The 25326-nt window shown below is 42.5% G+C and overlaps 1 protein-coding gene across 1 annotated transcript in view; it reads left to right on the top strand.

Annotated features, from left to right (window-relative positions):
* Positions 1 to 25326, top strand: part of ush2a (Usher syndrome 2A (autosomal recessive, mild)) — a 192888-nt gene that overhangs the window by 164785 nt on the left and 2777 nt on the right. The window contains exons 71-88 of the mRNA XM_061068445.1: positions 1274 to 1491; positions 1580 to 1716; positions 12358 to 12439; positions 12544 to 12689; positions 13470 to 13811; positions 14045 to 14406; positions 14489 to 14858; positions 15534 to 15815; positions 15908 to 16077; positions 16821 to 17151; positions 20968 to 21174; positions 21339 to 21431; positions 22057 to 22202; positions 22363 to 22481; positions 23169 to 23267; positions 23391 to 23567; positions 24635 to 24718; positions 25030 to 25171. Coding sequence (XP_060924428.1) covers positions 1274 to 1491; positions 1580 to 1716; positions 12358 to 12439; positions 12544 to 12689; positions 13470 to 13811; positions 14045 to 14406; positions 14489 to 14858; positions 15534 to 15815; positions 15908 to 16077; positions 16821 to 17151; positions 20968 to 21174; positions 21339 to 21431; positions 22057 to 22202; positions 22363 to 22481; positions 23169 to 23267; positions 23391 to 23567; positions 24635 to 24718; positions 25030 to 25171 — 3507 coding nt within the window. The remainder of the gene's footprint in view (positions 1 to 1273; positions 1492 to 1579; positions 1717 to 12357; positions 12440 to 12543; positions 12690 to 13469; positions 13812 to 14044; positions 14407 to 14488; positions 14859 to 15533; positions 15816 to 15907; positions 16078 to 16820; positions 17152 to 20967; positions 21175 to 21338; positions 21432 to 22056; positions 22203 to 22362; positions 22482 to 23168; positions 23268 to 23390; positions 23568 to 24634; positions 24719 to 25029; positions 25172 to 25326) is intronic.

Genomic DNA, 25326 nt, shown 5'->3' on the forward strand with positions numbered 1-25326 from the left:
TCTGTTTTACAATCTGCGTATGTTGTGTCTGCATGTGTGTGCGTGTTTGTGTGTATTAATGCATGCTGAAGGTCGTGGTTTGCTTGTTGACCAGAGTGTGTGATCTGTATGCAGGGTCAGACCAGACTAAGCCCTTTAACTCCTCAGGAAACACACATTAGCATAGCGGTACACACACACACCTGGCATGATCAGACTCGGGCAGACAGGGACTTGGATAAAATAGCAAAATCTACCTCGTTCTCTCTTTGACACACACCCAAAACCCGACGTAATCACAGACAGAGGGGCTTACAGAGACATCAGGGTGCTTACATCAGCCAGTCACTTATACACAACGGGAGACGTGGTGTTACATTCTTTATTTCACTTCTACAAATATGTGGAATTCAGTACTCTGAAGTATAATAAGATAAAATACTTAAGATCACTTACTTTACATCGTGACACTTTTTCTATTTGTGGCATAGCTCATGTATATTTTGGACGTATTGCATACACACAAAAGTGAATAATCAATATACACTGTACAGGAGCATTATAGACTGTATGCAAAGATGGACGATGCGTCTCTGTTTACACCCATTGCACAAATATGAAGTCAAAATATCTTGGATACAGGTGCCGCCATCTTGAGACGTCATTTGCTCAGTGGAGATCATAATGTGAAGCTTTGGTATCAAGACCCCTCTCGACCAATCATAAGTCAGTCCGAGCTGTCAATCATTTTCCAGGAGAAAACGTCAGTGTGATAAGAACGACCGAAAATGACAGTATCCATCTTTAGGGAAATGGTTTTCACTTGTACCTTTATTTAAATGCTGCAGCGCCAGAGACAGCCAGTGGCCGGAGACAGATTCATACAACTGCAGGACGGTTAGCCTAGTTTTAGTCCGACCCATGTCCCATCTGCTAACATGGTGGGGGTGGGATTTACGGCCGATACAGCAGCCAGTTACAAGAGGGCAATCGATATAATTTGGCTTCACTTTTCAGTGCAGTAATGTTGTCCATCTTTATGTACATGGTCTATGGTGCGAAAAGACATCTAAATTATATTTTGAATATAATTTACTTCTTTAGGAGCCAAAGTTTTATAGACATGACATATAGTTTATTGAAGCGTATCTCAAGTGCATTTTTTGATTGTACTTAGCACAGATTAAGTGATTTCAATATAGGCTCACTTTCATAGAATAGTTTGAAATGAAAGATAAAGTATGTTTGGACTTGGAAATAAACAAAGAATGACGAAGGATATATTTGTTTATAGGCGTCCAGTAAGAACAGAGGAGGAGCTGCTGGTTTTCATCTGGTCCAGGGGCCCACTTGAGTTTTTCGATGCAAGCCCCACCCTGCAGCCCTTCAGCTACTTCCAGTACAGGGTTCAAGCCCACAACCCCAAAGGCTCAGTACTGAGCCTTTGGGCTTTAGCCCAGACCTTACAGGCCGAACCGCAGGATATGGCTCCTCCCTCTGTAACACCCACCGGTGAGTTCACCAAGTCACATGAAAACGCTGTTGGCACATGAAAATGCACTTGTACTGTAACAGTCCCACATGCTGTGCACTTTGACAGGTGCATACTCAGTCCATCTGAAATGGAGTGAACCGAGACGGCCCAACGGTCTCATTTCCCATTATAGACTGGTTTATGAGAAGCACCAACAGGACCCGACGCTCAACTCAACTGCTGTTACTGCTCTCACTGTGGAGGTAAATGCACACATACAGTACAAAGCACAGTAAATGGTGGTGGATTAGAACAGTTCTCGATGAGGGCCGTATACATGATCAAATTCCAAAATAAATTACAAATATATGGTTATATGCAGTTTGTGTATGTGTGTGTGCAGTGCATGTTCAGATATTTGGACTCTACCTGTGGTCCTGGTGCCATCTGTTTACCAGTGAGCGGCCTAAAGACACACACACACACAGCCATTGACCGGCTATTCTCCAGGGCCCTTCCCACAATTCTGTGCCATTTCTGGGGCTCTGAGAAAACAATGAGCAAGCCACCGCAAACCAGAAACACACGTGCACAGACAAACACACCCTCACACATGTACTGTGCACACACACCACTGATAGCAGTTGCCATAAATATGAGTTGGCAGCTCAGTAAGCAGGATAAGTTCACCCAAAGCTGCAATGAGATATCCGTGAACAGTGGCTGCATCTTCTCTGCACACTACCACACACCTGTGTGTTCAGTGTGCAAGCATGTGTCTGTGTGTGTGTACACACACCTGCCACAATGAAGCTCTAAACTTGTATGATTCCACTTGTGCAGCAGTTATCATTTGAAAGATAGATGTATTTCTTTCTCAGGAAAAAAGAAGAAACAAACAAAACTTGTCAAAACAGAATAGAGATTCAAACATGACAAAAAGAGAAAAGAGGAGAGACAAAAATAAAGGGGGTAAAGGCATCGATGGACAAATACTTAGAGAAGAGTGGAACAAAGAACACCAGAGTTAATAGAGTGGGTAAGATGGAGAAAAGAAGAGAGTGAGACCAAAAGAGAAAAGTGGAGGGGGGAGAAAAAGAGAAGTGAAGGAACAAAAGGGGGACGAGACAGAGTGATAGATTGGGGGAAGGTGGGAGAAGAGCGGAAGGAAAGAAGAGGTAGAAGTGTAGATCTATATTCTGTCCATATGAGTGGCCTCTTCTCCCACTGTGACCTTTGGCTTGTCACTCATAATTAATACAAGATGTAAATGGAGACCTTTCACCTTCTCATTGATATGGAACGCTGTGTTTGTGTGTGAGTCTGTGTGTGTGTGTGTGTGTGTGTGTGAGGCTCATTGACATGGCATAGACTTGTTTTGGTGGCGGTCATTTGTCACGCAGTTGCCTTCTCCACACGCTCCCTGCTGTTTAGGAATACACAAAGAAAGTGAAATGAGACACAGCGTTCCCAGCAAACTTTCAAAGAGCAGGGTGTGATAGGGTTTGGTTACATCTGTGTCTCGCGTAGTAATGCAAACCCGAACATTAGTTTTGAAGCAGTTGTTTTGAACCTGAAATAAAGGTTTTAGAGATAGACAACAAACGTTAGTTGAAAGGACAACAATTATTGCAAAGGAAGGGAAAAGGACATTTTGAAACCTGAGATAAACAGCTGTTGATAATCACCAGCTGAACATTCACCATCAGCTCAAGAAATAAGTACATTTGTTTGAATTTGTAAAAAAAAACACACAGATTTCACAGTTCTCACCTCTGCACGGATCTTTTTGCAAGATTTCACAAAAACTGAATGGATCTTAAAATGTGGGTGCTTCTCCGGATCGGGGCTTTTTAACATTTCGAGATGAAACACAGTGATTTTTCAATACTTTCACTCGTTTGCCAGGGAACAATAGATTGATCTTGATCATGTTTACGGAACTGATCTATAAGTGTGTGGAATTTGGTGCAGCTTGATTTAATTAATTGGGCCTTTATGGAGGTATGTGCTCTACTGAATGCCATAGTTAATAATAAAAAACAATAGTTATAAATAATAATTATAATACTTAATTAAATATTTGATTGAATTTTTTATCTCTTTGCTGTTTCAAATTCAAACTTCAAAGAGTTTGAATTCCAATATATTTCCTGTATATTCGACTGTAGTTTGTAACCTGTCATTTGTTTCCTGAACAAGTGATGACAGAAACACTTAATGAACTATGTTCAAAAGTGACATTAAGACTGTGACTCTCTATCTTCCTGCGCCTGTCTGTTTTATCTTCTCTCATTATTACTAAGTTAACTTTTTTCTCACCTTAATATTCATCATTCCACCCATTCTTTATTGCCTAAAGTCTCCCAGCCCTTTAGTTTGTGGATGTATTGTTGTGCGTGTGTGTGTGTGTGCGTGCGCTCGGGTGTGTGTGTGTGTGTGTGTGTGTGTATTGATCTCAGGCTGGGCTGGGAACCCTGCTCTGTGCCAGCCTGGCTGATTAATGGGGTCGTCATGGCAATCGGACGGAATGAGGGTACGAAGCGCAGGCGGCCTGCCTCGCTAGATCCCTGCGCGCCGCCTGGCAGACACACACACACACACAAACATATGCACTCAAGAAACTAAACAAAATCTCTTTCTGTACCATTACATCTTCCAGACAGACATGTCTGTCACTCACAGGGTGTCAGGTTCTCTTTCGTTCACTTTCTTCTCCAATGCTGTTCCTTTATTTTCTTCCCTTCCTGATTTTTCCTCCTCTCCTCTTATCTCCTAGTCTTTACCTAATTCCCTCTTTTTTGTTTGCTCCCACATCACCTATGTTGTAGGAGGGTCATCTTTCTTGTCCAACATAACTCAGTCAGCTGCTCTGTCCATTCTAGTGGATGTTCTAGCCTTTAAGGATCCTGCGACTCACCATGTTTTCCTCTGTTCTCCTCTCTTACATGTTTTACACTTTCATTCTTTTTCTTTCTTTTTTGTCACAGCCACTCACATCCTTCACCACCTTGTAATTCGTCTACCTTGTATTTTCATTTTCCTCCTCCTCCTCAATCCTTGCTTTCCTCTGTTCTGTGATCCCTGTCTTGTTTTTATAAATAACACTTCCATTTTTTTCTGCTATACTTCCTCTTCCACTTTTAATTTCCACAACTCTGCTCGCTCATCTAACCAGTTATACAGCCTTCTTTCACCTCCTCCACACTTAAACTCTTCTCTACTCCCCCACCTTTCCCTATGTCTTCCCTTACTCCCTCTGCACCTCCCTCTCCTCCTCCTTTTTCTATTCTCTCATCCCTTACATTTCCCTGTCTCCTGTATTTCCCTGACTACCACCTCCCTCTTTCTCCTCCTCTACTTTTCTGTCCTTTCCTCCCTCCCTTGGCTCCTCCAGATGTTACGCTGCGGCCCTTGGGATCACTGGTGAAGGGAGTCCATGTGCATATATAAGTGTGTGTGCTGGTGTGTGTTACTTTATGTGGCTACATATGTCTGAATGTGTGTCTGTGTGTGTGTGTGTGTGTGTGTGTCTGTGTGTGTGTGTGTGTGTGTGTGAATAAAATGTTTTTTGTGTGTATGTGCAACAGTGTGTGTGTGTGTGTGTTATTTGTGTGCGTGCGCGTGTGTGTGCTGTATTAATACATCCCATTGATCAGAGCAGGACCCCTGACAGTCATCATCCCTGAGAACCATCTGGCCGACGCCTGACGCTCCCTCACCCAAACACAAGCTGACACCCTATTAATCTGCTACCGCCATGCATACATACGTGTATGTGCGTTCGTGTGTGTTTCTGCTTGTGTGAATGAATGAATGGGGGAGCGCGTGTGAAAGAGTGTGTGTAATGTTGAGAGTATGCGTTACAATTTTCGCCATGTCCATGTTTCTGTGTGCGTGAAAGTGTGTGCATGTTTGTGTGTATGTGCTCCAAACCCAAACCGTGCACACACATATGAACGTGTACACACACCATTCTGCCATCCGCCAACAACAGCCGGCGCTGAAGGGAGCTGAAGGGTGCTTGGAAATTAAGGTTATTACACAAATTGAGCCATATGGTCTAAATATTTCAGAGCTGAAATTTACTAGGCAATAAAAATGGCCCCTACCTCGGTAATGGTGTAAATTACAGCTTAACCACCAGCGCTAATGATGTCCTTCTGTACGCCCCGTAACCAACCGTACATGAAGGACACATTGTTTAAAAAATACCCCAGGAAAAGCAAAAGAGAGACAGCGAGGGAGAGAGAGGAAAAGAGAAGGAGGGATGGGGAGAGAGAGAGGGAGCAAGGCAAAGGAGAAGGTAAAGAAGTGAGGGAAGAGGAGTGTAAAGAGAGAAGAGAGAGAGAAAAAGAGAGAGTGATTAATATAGAGAGTGGAGAAAGAGAGAGCGCTAGCAGAATGTTTACAATCTGTTAGTTTACCATTAAGAGCCCGTCAGAGAACGCGGGACAGCGAGGGCCAGCTGGCGAACTGTGTCTCAAAGCCAACAAGAGGTTCAGACTGTGTGCGTGTGTGTGTGTTTGACCTACGCAGTCAGAATATGTGTACTTAGGCATGTGTCGCCAGAAGACATTTATAAGTATGGACATGTTATCGGAGTATGATGTGTGTACATGTATGTCCTGCAGGTGTGTGGAATGATTTGATCGCAACAAACAAGTGATGATGTTAAACACATGCTTTGAAATACTTCAACTTTTAGAATTTTAAGATGAAGAAAGACTGTTACATTTACTGAATGAATTTTTTTGCTGAGAGTATGTTTAGGTTATATATAAGCAGTCTGTTAGCTTAGCATAAAGACTAGAAGCAGGAAGTACGTAGCTCGGACCAAAAGTATTAAACTCCACCTGTCTGCACCTCTGCAGTTTATAAACCCTTTGATTCATCCCTATATGGGGATTGGCGTCAGACTCTTTCATGGCGACATGTGGTGACCTCCTTGACTCTCAGATTGTTACTCAATAATCTCACACTGGTATCAAGACTCAGCAAAGGTGTCCCCACATGTTAAATAATTTATTTAAAGCACAGCTTGGGTCAGGCCTCACCCTTCCACAAAACTTCAGTAGAGTAGTTTTTGCATGCATTTCATGAAAATCTAAATGCCTTTTCCATGGAAATGTATTTATCCTCGGTAGATTTAGGCATCTTTAATTTGATAGACCTGTCACATCCCTGTTATATCTTTATACAGTAAAATAAGTAAAAGGACATGGAAAAAGGATTGAATAACAGCTTTACTCCATCACTTGTTGCTTGTAGCTCTTACTCACAGCTCAGCTCTCCAGTTTGCGTCACTTAACCAGAGGAGCAGAGGATAAAGGGTGGTCCAAGGAATAGGAATGACAAGACTTTGCCCTTGCACTGAGTGACACCCTCTAACAAATGAGAGAGATGGAAGAGTGGAGGGGCGAAAGGAATGGAGAGCTGAGTGCACACAGGGTGAGGAGAGAGTGACGAGGAGGTTGAAAGTGGAGGAAGAGACAGGTGAAGTGAGGAAGGGAGGATTAGAGGAGAGGATGAGGAGACTCGGATGCAAAGTTCGTTAGGCCCTCGGCCTATCAGACCCCTTAGTTAGAGGTCTCCAACTCTGATTGGAGGGCTCTCAGCATTCTGCATAAACAGCCAAATAATCAGGCCGCAACACTCCCCCTTCTCCCAACTGCAATCTCTTTCTCAACTCCTCCCTCCGGCGCTCCATGCTGCTCAGGCCTCCCTCCATCACTTTCCATTTCCATGTGGGTTTTCTCTACCTACGTCACAAATTACGGCTTTTATGTTATTCTAATCCAGAATCTTTGCCCCCTTCATCCCCTCTTCCTTTGTCTCCTTCTCACTCTGTCAAGTGATTTTTTTTCAAGTGAGTTTTGTATATGTTCGCTTGCTTCCTCTTTCTCTCTCTCGCTCTCTATTGCTGGGTAATGACAGGTTGTGTGTTATTGTGTGTCTGTCTGTGAAGAGGCCACACCATCCAGTGTAGTGCCCTCCACTTGTCTTAATGGGCGTTTAGTGCTGCAACCATGATATGATGGCCTTCACTTTAGAGTGTGTGTGTTCCTGCCTGGACATGCATTGAGACTCTTTGTGTTTACATTTGGCAGTAAGAAATAAAGTCCATCCATTGGTAAATTGATGAACTCTCAATCAAGTTGTTAAAAAAAACTGCCACGACACTCAATGTTCAGATAACATTTTAATATCAACATATTTAATCAAGAATTATATTTCACAAAACTGGCTCCAGTTCAGCTTCAATTTATTTGACTAATTTTAAGTTAGGGAGATATCTGTGATTTGAAGCATACAGTCCCTCACTCGTCAGGCTATATCCATTGGTCTTTGGCCACATAGTACACACACACACGCATAAATTCCAAATTCACTGCTCCTGCGGTCTATAACCGCCAAAGCCAATCATGGCTGTCGGTGTGAAGTGGGCACGCCTGTTCCAGACCCCTACAGTCCCTCTCTATGTCTGTGCTGGCCACAGACAAACACATGCCTGATGGCACTCGGTGTATGTGTGCGTGTGCGTGTGCGTGTTGCATAAACGTCTGTATGTGTCAGGGTATGTCTAACGCACACTGACTAGCAGGGACACCCATGCAGGGCATTTGCAAACAGACACAGGGTGATTGTGCCAGCAGCCTTGAATTAGGCATGCACACATAAATACATGCACACGCACAAACTTGGCTTGAGAGCTTGGCATGGGGGGCTGACCTCTGGGGGCGCTGGCTGACCTCAGAAACCTCTGAAAACAATTACTGCTCTCACAGGGCTGGACAGGGCACAGTTTGTGCTAATAGACTGGACTGAAGCATTGAATTGAACTGAATTGAATTGAATCATATCTTCAGTTGGCATGTTTTACCACACACCTAAAGAACTGAGGCACAGGTGAAACAGCGTGGTGCTTTATTATCTCTGCAGGTCTTACTATGACAAGACAGAGTCCAGATAAGACCTGTGGAGAGAAACGTCCCAGAGGTAGAAAAGCTGGACTCCACTCACCTACTATTAGGAATACTTCTGTTTCTTAGAAGTGTGTGTGTGTGTGTGTGTGTGTGTGTGTGTGTGTGTGTGTGTGTGTGTGTGTGTGTGTGTGTGTGTGTGTGTGTGTGTGTGTGTGTGTGTGTGTGTGTGTGTGTGTGTGTGTGTGTGTATGTGTGTGGCCATATGCTAATGTTGGTCCGTCTCTGCAGGGCCCAGCGCTGAACCCTTTGTGAAATAATCAGCATAATTCTTTTGACAAATACACATGGTTATTCTTAATTAGTATCACACACTGTCCCCCCAGCCGCACCATGCCTCTCCACCTGAATATCACACACAAGCACGCACGCACAAACACAGATGTGCAGTTGCACACGCGCACTTCATCTTGGGAAGCGTGGGCAGGTTAGGATACGTACAAATGCACACTCATAAAAACTGGTAATGATAAATGTGCACAAAGTTCAAGAAGCATACATGCACACTGACCCTGTTATAAAGGCTACCCAGATAACCCCCCCCACACACACACACACACACACACACACACTGTCCGGAGGACCCCTGCTGTAGCTGGGCTCACACAAAGAGGACAGAATGAGGAAATAGAAGATTGAATAGATTGCTTCGTTGCCTTCGATGCTAAGTCGTGTTGAACCATGTAAGATCTGAGGGCTCTTTAATGTATAAATTAGCACAACCTCTTCCTGTCTCTTCTGTTCTGTCCTGGCGTTGTCTCCTTTCTCTCCTTCTGTCTTGTTGACACCCCCCTCCATCTCTCTCTTGACTTCTTGCTCCTCCTCTGTTCTCTTGCATTTGGCATGATTAACTAGAGACTTTGATCATCCACACGCACACGCTCATGCCCCTGGATCTCGCTTGACAAGAACCTTTTCCTTTCATATCTAACATTGTTGCTGTTCTATGGTCCTCCTAGGTTGGTCTTTATTCAAAGCAGATGTAATAGAAAATCCACCATTAAGCAAAAGGATTTTTTTGCTATTATTGTACAGTCGTTGACAATCGCATAAATACATCCTTAACTTTACCTATGATGCTGAAAAAAGAGAAACACAGACACTAGAATCCTAAACACCCATTGTTAAACTAAACAATGGTTAGAAAACCATTTAATAGCTCTAAGTGATTAATCTTACAGTTCAGATGATTAATAGTAAATGATCATTTCTTTCCTGGTGCCTTTCTAAACACCCAAGGACACCCGATTATTCATCATATATAAACACAAGAATATCGACAATAGCACTCGGTTAAGTTCATACCTCCACCAAGGCCCAACAGTCCTCTGATGAAACCACATTTATATTCACTAGATCAGGATTTGTATTTTGACTTGCACCAAGTTGCAGACACTCAAAGATATCGTTCTCCCTAACATGATTTATTTCATCAAAATCCTTGAATGACTCTTGAAGAAATCGATGAAAATGCTCAATCAAGACCCTATCTCGCATTATTAGAGAAAACTTTTTAAAAGTAAAGATGAGGAGGCATAGACACCAAACACTACATCAAATGTAAAGACAGGAATAAAATCTAAATGAAAACAAAGGTTCAAATGAAATCAGAGAGGCCTATAGGCAGAATGAGATGAAGGTGTAAACTGATCTAAACAGATGCAAATACTATGTTGGGAAATACAGTTCAAGTTGTGTGGCGTTCATATCCACTGCAGAGATTGTATATCGTTTGAAAATGATCATGTTATTATTTCTCAGCATACTGTATGTTTTGTTTTGTGTGGTTGTGGTTGTTTATGTGTGTGTGTTTGTGTGCGCGTGTGTATGTATGAGAGAGAAATGGTTATTGAGGGAGCTGTTAATGTAATGTAATAGTAGTGTGTTTTAGTGTAACACCATTTGATTACTGTCTGTCTGCGTGTGTCGGTGTCTGTGTGTGTGTGTGTGTGTGTGTCGGTGTGTGTGTGATGCAGCGAGGAGGCCATTAACGCGGTGTGTTTCAGTGATAAAGTGTTTGAATGTATTGCCATCTAGAGGCGTGTAGCAGAGTCTCCATGCTCCTATAAAAGCTGCCAGCGCCAGATGCTGCTATTGACAATGTGCATATGTTAACCGCTTTATAGGCCACATGCCTCACATATTTCACCGGCTTTTAAGGTAGAGAGATCTCTCATTCCCGCTCACTTAATCTATCTCTCCCTTTTGCCACATCTGTCTTTTTTTTCTCTTCCACTTTAGCTTCCTCCCCTCTTTTTATTTAACCATTCGCTCAATCTCCCTCTGTCTTCCTCTCCCTCCCTCCCTCTCTTCTTTTTTTCATTTCCTTTGTCAGTTATTAACTTACTCACTCTCTTTTGTAATTCTCTGTCCAATATCAACTTACTTATATGTACATTAATAGCAGGCCCATCTCCTTTTTCTTTCTCTTTATTTCTCACTTTCTAAACCCCTCTCTCTTTCTATCTTTCTCCACCACTGGTCTCTCTCTTTGCGTCCCTCCCTCCCTCTACTGACAAATAGAGGGGGATTTTTTTTCCCCTTTCTCTCTCAAACCCCCCTTACCTCAGTTTTTCTTTCCTTTGTTATTTATTAACTAACTCACGCTTCTTTTCCTACCCCGACATCAACTTATTTTCTATACACACACGCATATATATATGTATGTATGTCATTCTTGTGCCTTTTTTCTTTCGGTTTTTATCTGTCACTCCCTCCACCCGTCTCTCTTTCTATCATTCTCCACCCCTTGTGTCTCTCTCTTTGCATCCCTCCCTCCCTCTCTCTCTCGACTGAGAAGTGCTGTGATTTGCAGGAGGATTTAGCTTGTGTCTAGGGGCTTATTAATCCTATTTTACTGTGGATGAAAAACATGTTGGCTCCCAGACATGAAAACTGTGAATACATGCATTTTGCTTGTTGTTCAGACAGTTCATTCTTGGTGCCACGCTACGGTGATTTGTCAGGGTTTTTCATTTGATTCCGTTTGAATCGGAGCCTTTTTGATCCTCTCGCCGCTGCATTGAAGAGGGTTACCAGTTAATCTCTTTACATATGCTCGCTTATGTGAAAGCGTACAGTCCTGAACAGACAATTGCAAAATTTAAAAAAAACTGCAGAGTCAACATATATAAAAATTTAAGCCTCCTATGGTGTGCAGTCATACACATAAAAACATCATTCTCATACCTAATTCAAAGCTCACAGTCATAAACAAATCCTGGAGCTGATTGCTCCCTGACTACCATGTCATCACACACCAGGGCCTTTTGAAACAACAGTGTGTCTCTTATCAATTAGTAAATGTTGTTCCCACTGTGTCACACACACATACACACACACTACTCTGTGTGTGCCAGGGCGTTGGGCTGGGTCCCACGGCCTAAAGCTACTGGCAGACACTCTGCGTTTGTGTATCTTTGTGTGTGTCTGATATGAAAGGGTGCATGTGTACCATAAAACACCCGATGTGGAAGCTTTGAATTCACCCATAAGGGACGGCTGCCTGCCTGCCAGTCTCTCTGTCTCTGCCACTTCTCTGGTGTCTACTTACTTTACCATGACAGAGCCTGGATGTTGAAATGTTGATATCACAACTCCCATGTCATGTCATCTTAGCTCGCCATTGTCTCACTGTTCTTTCATTCCCCCGATTTTAATGAGTAATGTTATGGTTTTATTCATGCAGGGTTTGTTTGTGGAACTAATTTCCTGAAGCTCTTCTCGTGCTGGCGAATAGTTCTCCGTTTCAATTTCTCTCTTCTGAACTCTTGCATGATCATTCCTTTGTCTCCCCACTTTTCCGTCCTTCTCCGTATTCCTGTCACCATCTAATCCCTCTCTCTTACTTTGCCCTGTTTCTTCTTCTCTTTCCTTGCACTCATTCCATCCTTCTTTTTTTGTTTCTCTGTTTTCTCTCAGGGTTCAGTCTTCGAAGCGACAGTCTACGGTTTTGAACCATACAGTCAGTATAGTCTTCGAGTGGAGGCTGTGAACGGGGCAGGTAGGTTCAATATGATCAGCAGCTTATTTTAAAACATTGGGGATACATAATATCAGCACAAGCCACTGAACCAGTACACTGAGTCTAGATGTGTAACCCTTCAGGCAGTGTGTCCAGTCCTTTGGTCGGCATTAGGACCCTGGAGGCTTCTCCGGCTGGCCTGGCTAACTTCACCGTGGAGCAGCGGGAGCAGGGTAGAGCGTTACTGCTGAGCTGGGATCAACCACATGCTCCGAATGGAGTCATCACGGTACGTGTAACACAACAAATACAGGGAACATATGATGTGGGGCATGGTGCTCCTCAGATATTACCAGTATAGTTGAAGATACAGTAGTAACAGTACATTTACTTTTTCACTGTACTTCAGTACATTTGTCATATATCTGAACCTATTTAAGTAGATTTACTTACAGGTACAGGTCATTTTTACTCCATGACACTTAAGCAAATATCTGTACTTTCTACTCCACAAGATTTACTCAAAGTACTGTATTACATTTTCTCAGTTTTTATTTAATATCTTTAAAGTAATCAATAGAATGGAATCAGGAGAAACCACTGCTAAAACTGGTAGTATGGTAGTTGATAGCAAATGCGCAAATGTATCAGTGGCAAACCTTCGCCTCACAGTCATATTCAATTTGTGCGAACTAAGCGCTGAATAATAAATTTGCTTTCTGTGGCGAGGCAAATAAACATGGAGTTCAACTTTCAGTCACGTTTTTGTGACCCTGAGGGAATAGGGCCCTGCTTTAATAGTAAATGTGCTACTTTGGAAACAGTAGAAAACAAGTGCACTCATGAGTTATCAATTTAAAATATTCTGAATTATTTTCATTATTATGTTTATGGCCACAGTTCCCTTATATTCTGATTCACACTTACTGCACAGCAACAGGCCTGCAGCTGAAATTACATCAGTCAAAGAGAGACACTTCTCTGATGTGTTTCCTAACCCACCTACTTTACCTCCTCTCCCATCACTCTTGATTCGTCTCTTCCCTGCTTTCCCTCTCCTCCTCTCCAGATGTACAACTTGTACAGTGAAGGAAACCTGGAGTTCAGCGGCCTGTCACGCAGCTTCCTGTTTCGGCGTTTGGAGCCGTGGACTGTTTACGCATTGACTCTTGAAGCTTGTACCTCAGCAGGATGCACACACACACCTCCTCAGCACGTCACCACCGCAGCTGCTCCACCTGCTTCCCAGCCCCCCCCCAAGCCTCTCTTCGTGGGCTCCGACCGCGTGTCACTCAGCTGGGGACCTCCCACCCAGCCCAATGGGCCGATTGGAGAGTATTTCTTACTTGGGAGAAGTCAGGAAGAATTGGGGCAGGGAAGAAGTAATGAAGAGAGTATTGAAAGGGGAAAGGTGGGTGACAATAATGACACGTCTCTGAAGATACAGGCAGTGATATTCAAGTTTACAGGTCGTTTGTAATTTAGATAGAATACTCAGGAGCTCCCAACCAAATTAAGCAGTTGTGCTAAACCTTGGATCTGTTCTCATAACTGATAAAGATGTTGTGTTAAAACAAAAAGCATATTTCACACAGGTCAGTATGTCTTGGTTTTCAGTTTGATTTCCACCCTTGTCTCCATCAGGTTCTCTTCAGAGAATCATCCCCACAACAGACAGAAATCTTCTCCTACACGGTGACTGGATTACGTCCCTGGACTCGGTATGAGTTCAGTGTCCGTACTCACAACCCCGCTGGCAACACCAGCAGCCCCTGGGTAACTGTAGCAACCAGACAGGCCCCCCCTCGTGGCCTGGCCCCTCCATCAGTGAGTCACCTCCAAGGTCAGCCCACTCAGCTGTTGGTCTCATGGACTCTTCCTTTAGAACCCAACGGGGTTCTTCAGTCTTGCAGGATTCAGAGGAACAATGTCAGTTTCTCATTCAGTTTTGACCCGACTGTGCTCAGCTACACTGATGAAGACCTCCTGCCTTTTACAGCATACAGGTACTGCTTGTTCTATTGTTGCATCTGAGGAACCAAAGCAAACAAATATATCTAAAAACTTTCATTCTGTTCTGTTCTGCAGCTACTCAGTTGTAGCCTGTACATCGGAGGGATGCATCACCAGCCCTCATACAAACATCACAACCTTAGAGGCTCCGCCCGCCACAGTGGAAGCTCCCACAGTGGACGCCATGACATCCACCAGTATAAACACTTCCTGGAGCAAACCACTGACCCAGAACGGAGAGGTTACACAATATGTGCTCAAACTGAACAGCCATGAGGTTTACCGTGGGATAGACCAGAATGCAGTGTTGTCAGATCTGCGGCCTCACACGACCTATCAGCTGCTTCTGTTGGCTTGTACCAGCGGTGGGTGTACCACCAGCGCCACAGTGTCTGCTGTAACTGAGGAGGCTCCGCCCACTGGACTGGATGCCCCGACTCTCAAGGTGTCTTTTTTTATTTTTGACCCCAACACTCTGTGTGCAATACTTAGAGCTGTGGATTTCAATCCACATTGAATAAAAGTAAACTGGATTTGTTTTGCAGCAATTTCTATCGCTCCATCATAAATCATTCACACGACCCCTTAACTCCTCAAACCTGAAGACTCAGCTGCAGGGGGAGCAAGGGATCAAACTAACGACTCTATGTAGACAACAGAACTTTACAAATGCACACCTCAGTTAACAGTTTATTAGGGACACCTTGCTGAAACTGATGCAGACTAATGCAACAGTCAAAACATCTTGCATAAAAGTTATGATGTTCAGTTTTTGTTAAAACTTGTAGAGAGATTTTGAAATTTGAAGTTGTCGGTGTTATGTTATATAGCCTGATTTCCTGAAATGGGATAAAAAAAAATAAATAAATAAAAGTTTATTTACATAAATCTACTGGCAGACACACTGCACCAGCTGAACAAAGACTGGTCAGTACCAAGGGACAGTGAGGTAGAATAACAATAGAAACAGCTGGCAGCTCAACAGCACTTTAAACTGCAGCCTCCAAAATGATCCTACAGTTGAATTGTCACCTGTTTGGTGCACCTAATACACTGACAACAGAGTGACAACTAGTCTTTTCATTCTGATTTAATAATCATATTGTATTTTCTTTTTCAGGTCACTGGCCCAGAGTCAGTGGAGATTACCTGGAGACCACCAGAGCACCCTAATGGCGTCATCTCAGGGTACGAACTCTGCAGAGATGGGGAAGTAATCTACGTTGGCTCGGAGACACATTACCACGACTTCACACTTCTGCCAAACGTGGAGTACAGCTACGTTCTCCGATCCAACAACAGCAGAGGGACGGTGAGCAGCGCCGCCAACTCAGCAAAGACCCATCCGTCATCTCCCTCTGGTGTAGGTCTCCCCATACTGACGCCTCTGGGACCAAGCCAGGTGGGTCATTCACGAGTAACAGCTGAATCATAAAATGACGTTTACCTTGATACTATCTTTAAAGTTTTATGCTCTGTTGTATGTCTTTCCAGGTGAGAGTGGAGTGGAGTTCTCCAGTGCGTCCTAATGGAGAGATTGTGAGTTACACTGTGTATCAGAGAGATCCAGTGCAGGTGAGCATCAACAGCACTGTGTTCACTCCAGAGGATCGTGCCTTCTCTGACCGACACACCCCTCTGCATGGACTGGCCCCTTATCACAGGTTAGTCAGACCACAGTTCACCACAGGTGGCTTTTATGTCATTATAAAAGTAGCTATATGTATAGATTATGTCGTTGATTTTCAATTTTATGAAAATCTTGTGTAAATTTGGCCCATTTATTATTTATTTTGTTTTCATGTATGAATCAAAAATGGTGGAGAGACAAGTTTAACAGCAAACATTCAGATATTTCCCTGTGCAGTAAGAGCTGCATAAAGGAAAATGTAGGGGGGAGATCCGAGATAAGAATGAGCAACAAGGAAGGGAACAGAGTGCCACCTCATGGTGACAAAAAGCACTGCTTGGTCAGTTCAATTAATAATCTAAGTTCTCTAAAAAAACTGTCAAACAATAATTTCTTAAGATAGTTTGATTTAACATATCTTTTAAATAATTACACTGAAATGGAACTGAAGTAAAAATGTTAAGCTTTTGTTACTTTTGTTTTTAAAGGGAAGAATCAAAGAAGGAAATCATAATAACAACAAATTTTTACCATACCAAACACTGGAGCAAATTAAAATATAAATCTGCCTCAAGACAGAATGGATTGTCTTCTCTCACTGGCTTGCATCATTTGTTTTCTATATGAAAAATAATTATACACACACAAAAAAACGATTATTATTTATACTCTCGATATGGTTTGGTGATTTATACATTATCTGTTTGATTGTTGGCTTTTTTGTGCAAGTTACAGATAGATGGATGTCAACCATTGAGTGTGTGTGTGTGTGTGCAGGTATGAGGTGAGGTTAGAGGCGTGCACAGCGCTTGGCTGCTCCTCCAGTGACTGGTCATCCGTAGTCACTCTGGAGGCTCCCCCTGCTGGACAGGCAGCGCCACTGTTAGACCTGCAGCCTGACAAACATAGCGGCCTGCAGACCACCTTTCTGCTCACCTGGTCCCCTCCAGCTCAGCCAAATGGTAGAGTCCTTCATTATGAAGTGTACCGTAGGCTGGACCATACCACTGATACCAACAGAAGTGAAGGGGCAACACTTGTCTACAGGAATGTTTCCACTTCATACAAGGATGAAGGACTCCAGCCATACACGCTACACCAGTATCAGGTATTGCTTTGTGTATGTGAGTTTGTTTAGAGAAACTAACACAACTTAATGTTTCATTAATACTAATAACAATAATAACTTTATTTGTATTGCACTTATCTAAAAAAGGTTACAAAGAGCTTTACAAAATCCATGGTAAAAAATGTATAAACTAAATAAAAAGGTATTCGATTCTGCTCAATTTTAAGCACCAAATCATAACATATTAAAGGGATAGTTCACCCAGAAATGAAAATTCACTCATTATCTACTCACCACTGGAGGGGTGGGTGAAGTTTTTAAGTCCACAAAACACTTCTGGAGTCTCAGGTCATTTCCACCGTGTTTTATGTCTATATTTATGCTGATATCCTCCTACGAGGTGCATGCACGGCCCATCGAACATCGTTGAATTTGAAAATCGGGGCTTGTGGACACTTGGATGACATCACACAAGCAGTTTTTACTTAAATTGTATTAGATTGTGCTCTAACAAAGAAAAAAACTAAAAGGAGCAAGTGGTAGGGGAGTAAAAATGAACTAAAATAACTATGTTAGCATTAATAATAGAGAAATTAAAAAAGATTTACACTGCTATATAAAAGTAATACATTTATTAATTTATATGTTAGTCTGATGGAAATATTCACTCCTTTTATATTCTGCATTTGACATGACAACAAAAATGGAAATGGTTTATTGTGATCTGTGAACCTCATTTGATGAAGAGATCTGATGTGACTGACACATCAGAAGATGTGTCCTGTTTTCACAATTAAATGCTTTCCAGAAGTCCAGACACACACTCACACACACACACACACACACACACACACACACACAAGCCAAGTAATCAGACAGGTGTTAAATGGAGGGGTCCATATTTATGCTGTTGTGTTGTGCATTGCTACACTAATTGACAGGCTAGCCCTTTGGAAGTAACAATAACATTAGTATTCCTGCCTGTCAGACATACGAGCCGAGGCCAGAGAACCTGTGTAATTGATTGAGTTTGCCTGATTGTGGTGCCGTCTTTATTTACGAGGGTCCTAATTTATGACAGAGGGAGGGAGGGAGGAGCTTTGGGAGATGACGGGCGGGCAACAGAGCCATTAATCACTGAGCCCTCAGAGCACCCACTTCCTGATTACAAGCCAGCCAATCGAATTAACTGTTAGCCCCCATGGTAACAGAGCTTGTATTGGAAGGACCTTTTAATGGTGACCGCTACACGTCCCCTGAGGCTTCGCCGGTGGGGTACGTGGACAAGGTAGTGGTATGTGTATGTTGTGCATGATCACGTGTGTACACAGCGTGTTTGTGTGTGCAGGTCAACGTACGTGTGAAGTGTAGAAACTGTAAACACTGAAGTTACTCTCCTTGCTATTTTGAAGCAGCACGTTATATTTTCTCAGCGAATCTGTCCATCTACAGAGCGATCTATCTGCCCGGCTTTATTTTTATTTAGCTGTTAATCTGTCTGTGTTCCTCTCTGGCTCACATCCTTTCTCTCCCCATGTTTCAGGCATACACGAGGACGATAAGTCAGTTCAGTTTAGCACACCACAGTGCAGAGAGAGAAATCATATTAGGCTAATTACACTGGGTCATAAGCTCCTATTGACAGCTTTATGCTTGGTTTTAATTACTGCCCACTTTCACACAACTTAGCCCCTTCACCCCAAGTAGATGCACCCGCCAAGTAGCTGTGTCGGCCTATCAAATCAAGTCCGCAGTCCAGGCGTCCAATAAAAAGGCTTGAATACTGTCTGGAAGTTTCCTGTAGTGGATTGTTGCCATGGTGGCTCATTCGCTGCCATAGCAGCTAACAGGGTATATTTTTATTTTGTGTCTAATAAGCCAAATCATGGCCCAATAGGAGAGGAGCGGAGAGAAAGCAGTAAAATGTCTGTCGATGATATAAGGATGAAGAGATGAGTTCTACCTTTCAGCGCTGGATCAAGGGCAAGGTGATCTGGGCTGAATTTAGTTTTGAACTTTTTCTCTGTGTTTGGTCTGTGTGCCACAAACTTCTTAATCAAGCATACAGCCCTGCGTCATGTTGGGGTTTAGACCTTGTTGCTACCAGGGGAAGAACATGGTTGTCGCTGGGTAGAAATATTTTATTGCTGCAAATTGCTAACTTTTATGATGGCAGAGGCAAATGTAATTGAAAATTTTTAACGCAACAAGTCAAGTCAAAGTTCTTGTGTAAAAACCACATGATGTGTGTTGTATAAAACTTTTATTTCACCTGATGCTGAAGGATGTTTAACTAGACATGTTGTGCCCTTCACAAGGGATCCGTGCCTTTAATGTTCTGCTAATGTGATTACAATAACACAAATAGCTTGTTGATCAAAGGTTACAATCAAGACGTAGTTGACATAATTACTGTTGAACTAATTATTAAAGACACATACATATACAAACAAAACATGTAACTCATATCTCTCAGATATTTAGGGGCCCGAATCAGCTAAACTTCATATTTGTGTTGTATTATGACCAAAATCAGCGATAGTTTGATGACAAACAAATATATGTTTCAATAGTAAACTTTTCTTCATACAAACACTGTGGGCTCATCTCGCTTCTCTGTTATCCGCTGCACACTTTGACCTTTTCTCATCTGAGTGACAGGATGCCCTTTACCTGACGTACCTTCTTCCTTTCAATCCCTCGCCCCCTCCTTCTCACTTCTCTGCACCTGTTCTTTCCCTCATTCTTCTTTTTCCTGCCACCATCAGATCCTGGTCCTGTGTCACAACAGCTCAGACTGTTGGAATAGATGTATATGCATCTTAAGGAGCATCAGAATCAACTTTAAGTGTAAAGCTATTTATGTACAATAAGTCATAATAATGCAATACAGATCAAGCCAATGTGGTTGATGTGTTTTTAAATATGAACCACCACCCACTAAAGTCAAATAGTGTGCACTTGTGTCGTCTGTCTAACCAACATGCACAGTTTCAACATAATCTGATTTGCAGAACTAAAACTATCTCAGTAAAAGTTCATTAATGAAAATTATAAACATTTTCCTGATCTCTCTCTTTGGGTCTTGACTAATCTTCCTCCCATCCTCCTCCTCACCATCCCCACTCTCTCCATCCTCCCCCTCTTCTTTCCCCTCTCCCGTCTCTGTCCATCTGTGCTGTCACTTAGATCAATCAGTCTGATTGATCACGGCCTAATTGACTATTATTGAGGTTAATTCAACTCTTAACACACTTTCGAGCACATGCATGCACGCGCAGAGTTCGCGATCACGGCCACAAACAATAAACCGCAAACACACGGACACACACTTTCAAGACGAGAGCTCGGACCCATCCATCTGCCATCCGCACCACTTCTGACAGGCTACAGATGACTTACACATGCAAATCTCCACCCTGCCTGACCCTGTGCTGTGTACACCCTCTAATTATACCCAACACAAGCACGAAAATAAGATTACTGTGTGTTTGTGTGCGTCTGTGCGTGTGTTTGTGTGTGTGTGTGTGTGTGTGTGTGAATGAATAACTCCTTGATGAAGGTGAAAAGTAATTGTCATGCCAGATATGTTGGTGTTGGGTTGCATGGTGAAAAGGTTTTGCTCTCACTGCTGATGGTGGTTTTGATGGATGGTCCAATGAATTGGCTTCTATCCTGTTGTTGGTCTGGTGGATGCTGGGTAATTAAGAGAAGTCTTCATCATTAAGACTTAATAAATCTTAAATCTTCTGACAGAGGAAATAAAAGTTTCTCTGACTCTCACTTTCTGTTCCCTCTGCATTGTTTTCCTTTCACTTCATGATATTATGGCTCATATGAGGTTTTGACCAACAGGTGTGGGCAGTGAATTCAGCCGGTCGCACCGACAGTCCGTGGACCAATGGGAGGACGGGATCTGCTCCACCTGAGGGTGTAGGCCCACCCATTTTCCTACGTGTTTCAGCCACATCAGCAGCACTGGTCATTCATCCTCCAGCTCGACCCAATGGGATTATTAGCCTTTACAGAGTGTTCTCACTGAGCCACAAAAACCACACACTGGTAAATAACACAACACTAGTACTAACTCTAAGTTTTGAGGAGTCATATCTGTCTTCTCTTCCTGTTTCTGTGATCACTCCCTCTTCCTCTCCTGCTATATCCTCTTCCTCCCTGGTGGTGACAGACTTCAGATATAAATTAACCTCACCATCATCTTCTTGCAGCTCTCAGAGGGAACATCCCATCAGCAGACCCTCCATGGTTTACAGCCTTACACCCGGTACTGGGTAGGAGTGGAGGCCTGCACCTGTTATCAGGTAGTAGCACTACAATGCAGGGTAGTGTGCAATATGTTCTGAAGTAATATACACAGATGTACTAGTTCATGAAAGTTATATCTTATCTGGTCCTATTTTGGAAACATTGTGTGATAGACTAGTATTTCCAAATTAGTAAGAAAAAGTAGTTTTTATATAGTTGGATTGATGGGATATTCAGTTGACATTAGAGTGCGACTCTGGACGCAATTTCTGTCTAAATCCAAGCCAGAGAGAAAACTAACTGAGCCCAACCAAACACGACAGGCTTTTTGTTTTTTGTGTCCGGACCTGACTGAGACACAGCCCGACTCAACGGGCTCAGGTCAGGTATCCACACTCTAGTTTACAGGTGTGGTTTGCAGTCACATCCTTCTGGTAAAGAAAGAATTGTCTGTATTTTGCAGCTCTTCAATGAGCTACTTAGGTAGAAGAATAGTACTTCCACTTTAGTAATAGTTATATTAGGTCATATTTAATGCAGTTGTGTGTGTTTCCTTCATATTAACATTTATACTTTAATAAACGTAAGGCCACATATTGTGTCTATTTTTTTCTGCCAGGATACTGAAGTTGTACATTCAATAATAGTGTAGCTAAAATGTCTGTTTTGAACATCTGCCAGTGCTGTAGTCAGGGTCCTGTGAGTGCGCTCTACACCTTGGCTGCACCCCCAGCCCACCAGCCCCCTCCTCGTCCCGTCACACTGACCTCCCGCTCCGTTCAGCTGGACTGGGACGAGCCCCTGGCGCCTAATGGAGTCATTGAGAGGTGAGGAGACGAAATAAGAGGGATTATCGGAACTATTATTGTTATTAATTGTATTATTATTGTCAATATTATAACTATAATTATTTTCATCACCCACCTGTCCTCGCCCTCTCTCTTTCTCTCTCTCTCTATCTGTCTCTGTCTCTCTCTCTGTTTCCAGCTGTGAGCTACATCTCAGATCACCTTGTCCGCAGCCCCCCCAGCCAGTCCCCCTCCCATGCACTGAAGCACCAGTTGAAATCTGTTACTTTGGCAAAAGGCGAAGCTACAATGTAACAGGTGAGTTCATTTTAATGTCAAGTACAGATATTTTATTTTCAATTATTGATGACAACATAAACTGTATATAAATATGTATTATATGAGTGCTCCCCAAAAGTTTAGCCAAAGTTTTGCGATCGCCACCTGGTGGTTAGCTGCAGTAAAGGTCATAAATCTAGCATTCACCATGTTAACGGATTTGACCAAAGTCAAAGTACCTGCCAGATAAATTATTCTCAGATATGGTTTCTGTCATTCTAAAGGATTTAGGTGAAAGGGATCTAGTGACTGAAATTTAATATATAATTATCCTCTATGTTTTGGTGTTTTTGCCCTAAATGTTGTTTTCTTTACCCTAGAATAGGCCTTTATATTTAAATATATTCAAAGCTGCGATGAAATGTCACTGTCATAAAAGACGGAATAAAATATGAAAAAAGAGCAATGACCAGTATAACACAATAACAAGTTTAAACACAGTAGAGTCAGGATTCACAGTAGCGAGTGACTTAATAATAGAGAGCACAGGATGTACTAAATCCAACAGGGCATCTATGAAGAAAAATGTAACCAAGCTTTCTAAAGAGGAATAACAGTAGAACTGTAGCCTTCTTCAAAGTAGGATCAAAGCTTATTCCACCATATACTTTGTTGTTTGCATGTGTTTATATGTTATTTATGAATGAACACATGTAAACTGTGCAGGTCTGCAGCCGTACTCCACCTATGAGCTGAGAGCTGCCTGCTTCAACAACATGGGCAGCACCGCCTCCAACTGGACGAATGTCACCACGCTCAGTGAAGGTAACAGACTCATGAAATCCCCCAGCCCTCACAGGTCACCAGTCATGACCGACATGAAATCACATCCAAAGTTTATCTTACCCTCCTCCCCCTTTTCCTCCCTCTCTCTGTCTCTCCCTCCAGCCCCCCAGTACGTGTCTCCGTTCTCTGTGGACAGTAACCTGACAGTCATTTGGCTCGACTGGGCGGGGTCCTTCTCTCTCAACGGATATCTGAAGGAGTACAGTGTGACTGAGAGCCGGCTGAGGGTCTATACCGGCTTCTACAGCTATCTCTATGTTCCACGCACATCGCAGAAAAGTGAGAGCACACACAAGACAAATACACACGACAAATACACACAAATGTACACACATCATGGACATGTTCTCCACCTCCAAAGACGGATAATACAGTTAGAGAAATACACAGTCAGACAGGATGTATGTGCTGCTGCTGTCAACTAAAGCAACTGTAACAAGTAAACACATAAACATGAAATATACTCCACATATAAACAAAGATATAACTCCACTGTGACCCCGAAGCATCCAACTTTGCTTAATATGATTGATTAACTCCTTCCAGTCCTTAAGCATTAGCACAGTTACCATTAAAGGATGAAATATTGTTTGAATTAATTAGCTTTGCCAGGCCAGTACATAGGTCATGTAACAGTTATGGCCAATAAGCTTCTAATATCATGAACCTATATCTAAATCACATTTGAGAGTGTTGAGTCACAAATTGAGTTGAGTCACAAATTTCCTCCCTCAATAATATAAGAATTCATTCGATCGGCTTTCTTATTGATCATTGAGATGCATCGTTTTGGGAGTTACATCACTGATGATAATAACTATAGTAAACTTAATTTATATAGCATTTTTCGAAAATACAGTTAAATGTTAGATTGAGCTGCTGCTGATAATTCTTTTTTTTTTTTTTTAAACCTTGTTTTTATTTTTGTTTTGCATAGTTATTTAAAGAGACATGTAACAGAAAAACAAACACACACAAAAAAAAAAAAAAAAAAAAAAAACATAAAATGGGTAGAAAAAAGGTCATAGAGTCACTTTGTTATTATATAAGTAGCTTGGGGGAGGGAGCCAACCAGAGTATGTGTACATGTGTCCAGGATAAGAGGTAGGTCCTCTTGTTTGACCCAACAATGAGTATCACGGGGGCATTTCAAGAGCTGCTGATAATTCTTACATGTCTATCTCTCCTGTTTTCCATCAGATGTTTTCCTTTTGTGTTTATTTGCACCTTCACAGAGGACTGAAAGCTGTCGAGTCGTTGACTCCTAACAATGTTCTATCTTTATTTTAACCTAAATTCTTAATCCTTTTACTTAATTTATCTCTCTCTCGCTCTCTTCTTCTCAGCTCTGTCATTTCAGGTGACGTGTACCACAAACAGCGGCAGTGCCAGCACTCCCACCATCAGATACAGCCCTGCCACAGGCCTGGGTAACACACACACACAAACATACACACACACTGCTAAAGTCAATCCCAAGTAAAGGCTCAAACCTTACTCTAAATGTTCAGAAATTTCGTTTAACTCGTTTTATGTTTTATTATAACTACTATTATTTCCACATCTCATTATATATATATATATATATATTATATCTAAATTATATCTCCCTCTCCCTCTCCCTCTCCCTCTCCCTCTCCCTCTCCCTCTCCCTCTCCCTCTCCCTCTCCCTCTCCCTCTCCCTCTCCCTCTCCCTCTCCCTCTCCCTCTCCCTCTCCCTCTCTTCCTCTCCCCCCTGCAGGTCCTCCTGAGCCTGAAGAAAGTGGTGAAGAGAGCGTCAGCATGTCAGCCAGCCCTTTTTACTCCGAGCTGTGGTTCATCCTGACTTTATCACTGCTGGGTCTGTTCCTGTTGGCAATACTGCTGGGCCTAGTGCTGCGAAGGTATTGTAATGTAGTGGGTGGCATGTTAAAGGGTTATGGCACAAATAGAATAGAATTTCTTGTCAAATACTCTGCATGTGTTCATGTAAAGCTGCATTAATAAAACTGTAATTTATGCAAGTCATTCCATGAAACAACTCTGACAATTAAGTTTG

This window comes from Limanda limanda, chromosome 3 (assembly GCF_963576545.1).
Source record: "Limanda limanda chromosome 3, fLimLim1.1, whole genome shotgun sequence".
NCBI lineage: Eukaryota > Metazoa > Chordata > Actinopteri > Pleuronectiformes > Pleuronectidae > Limanda > Limanda limanda.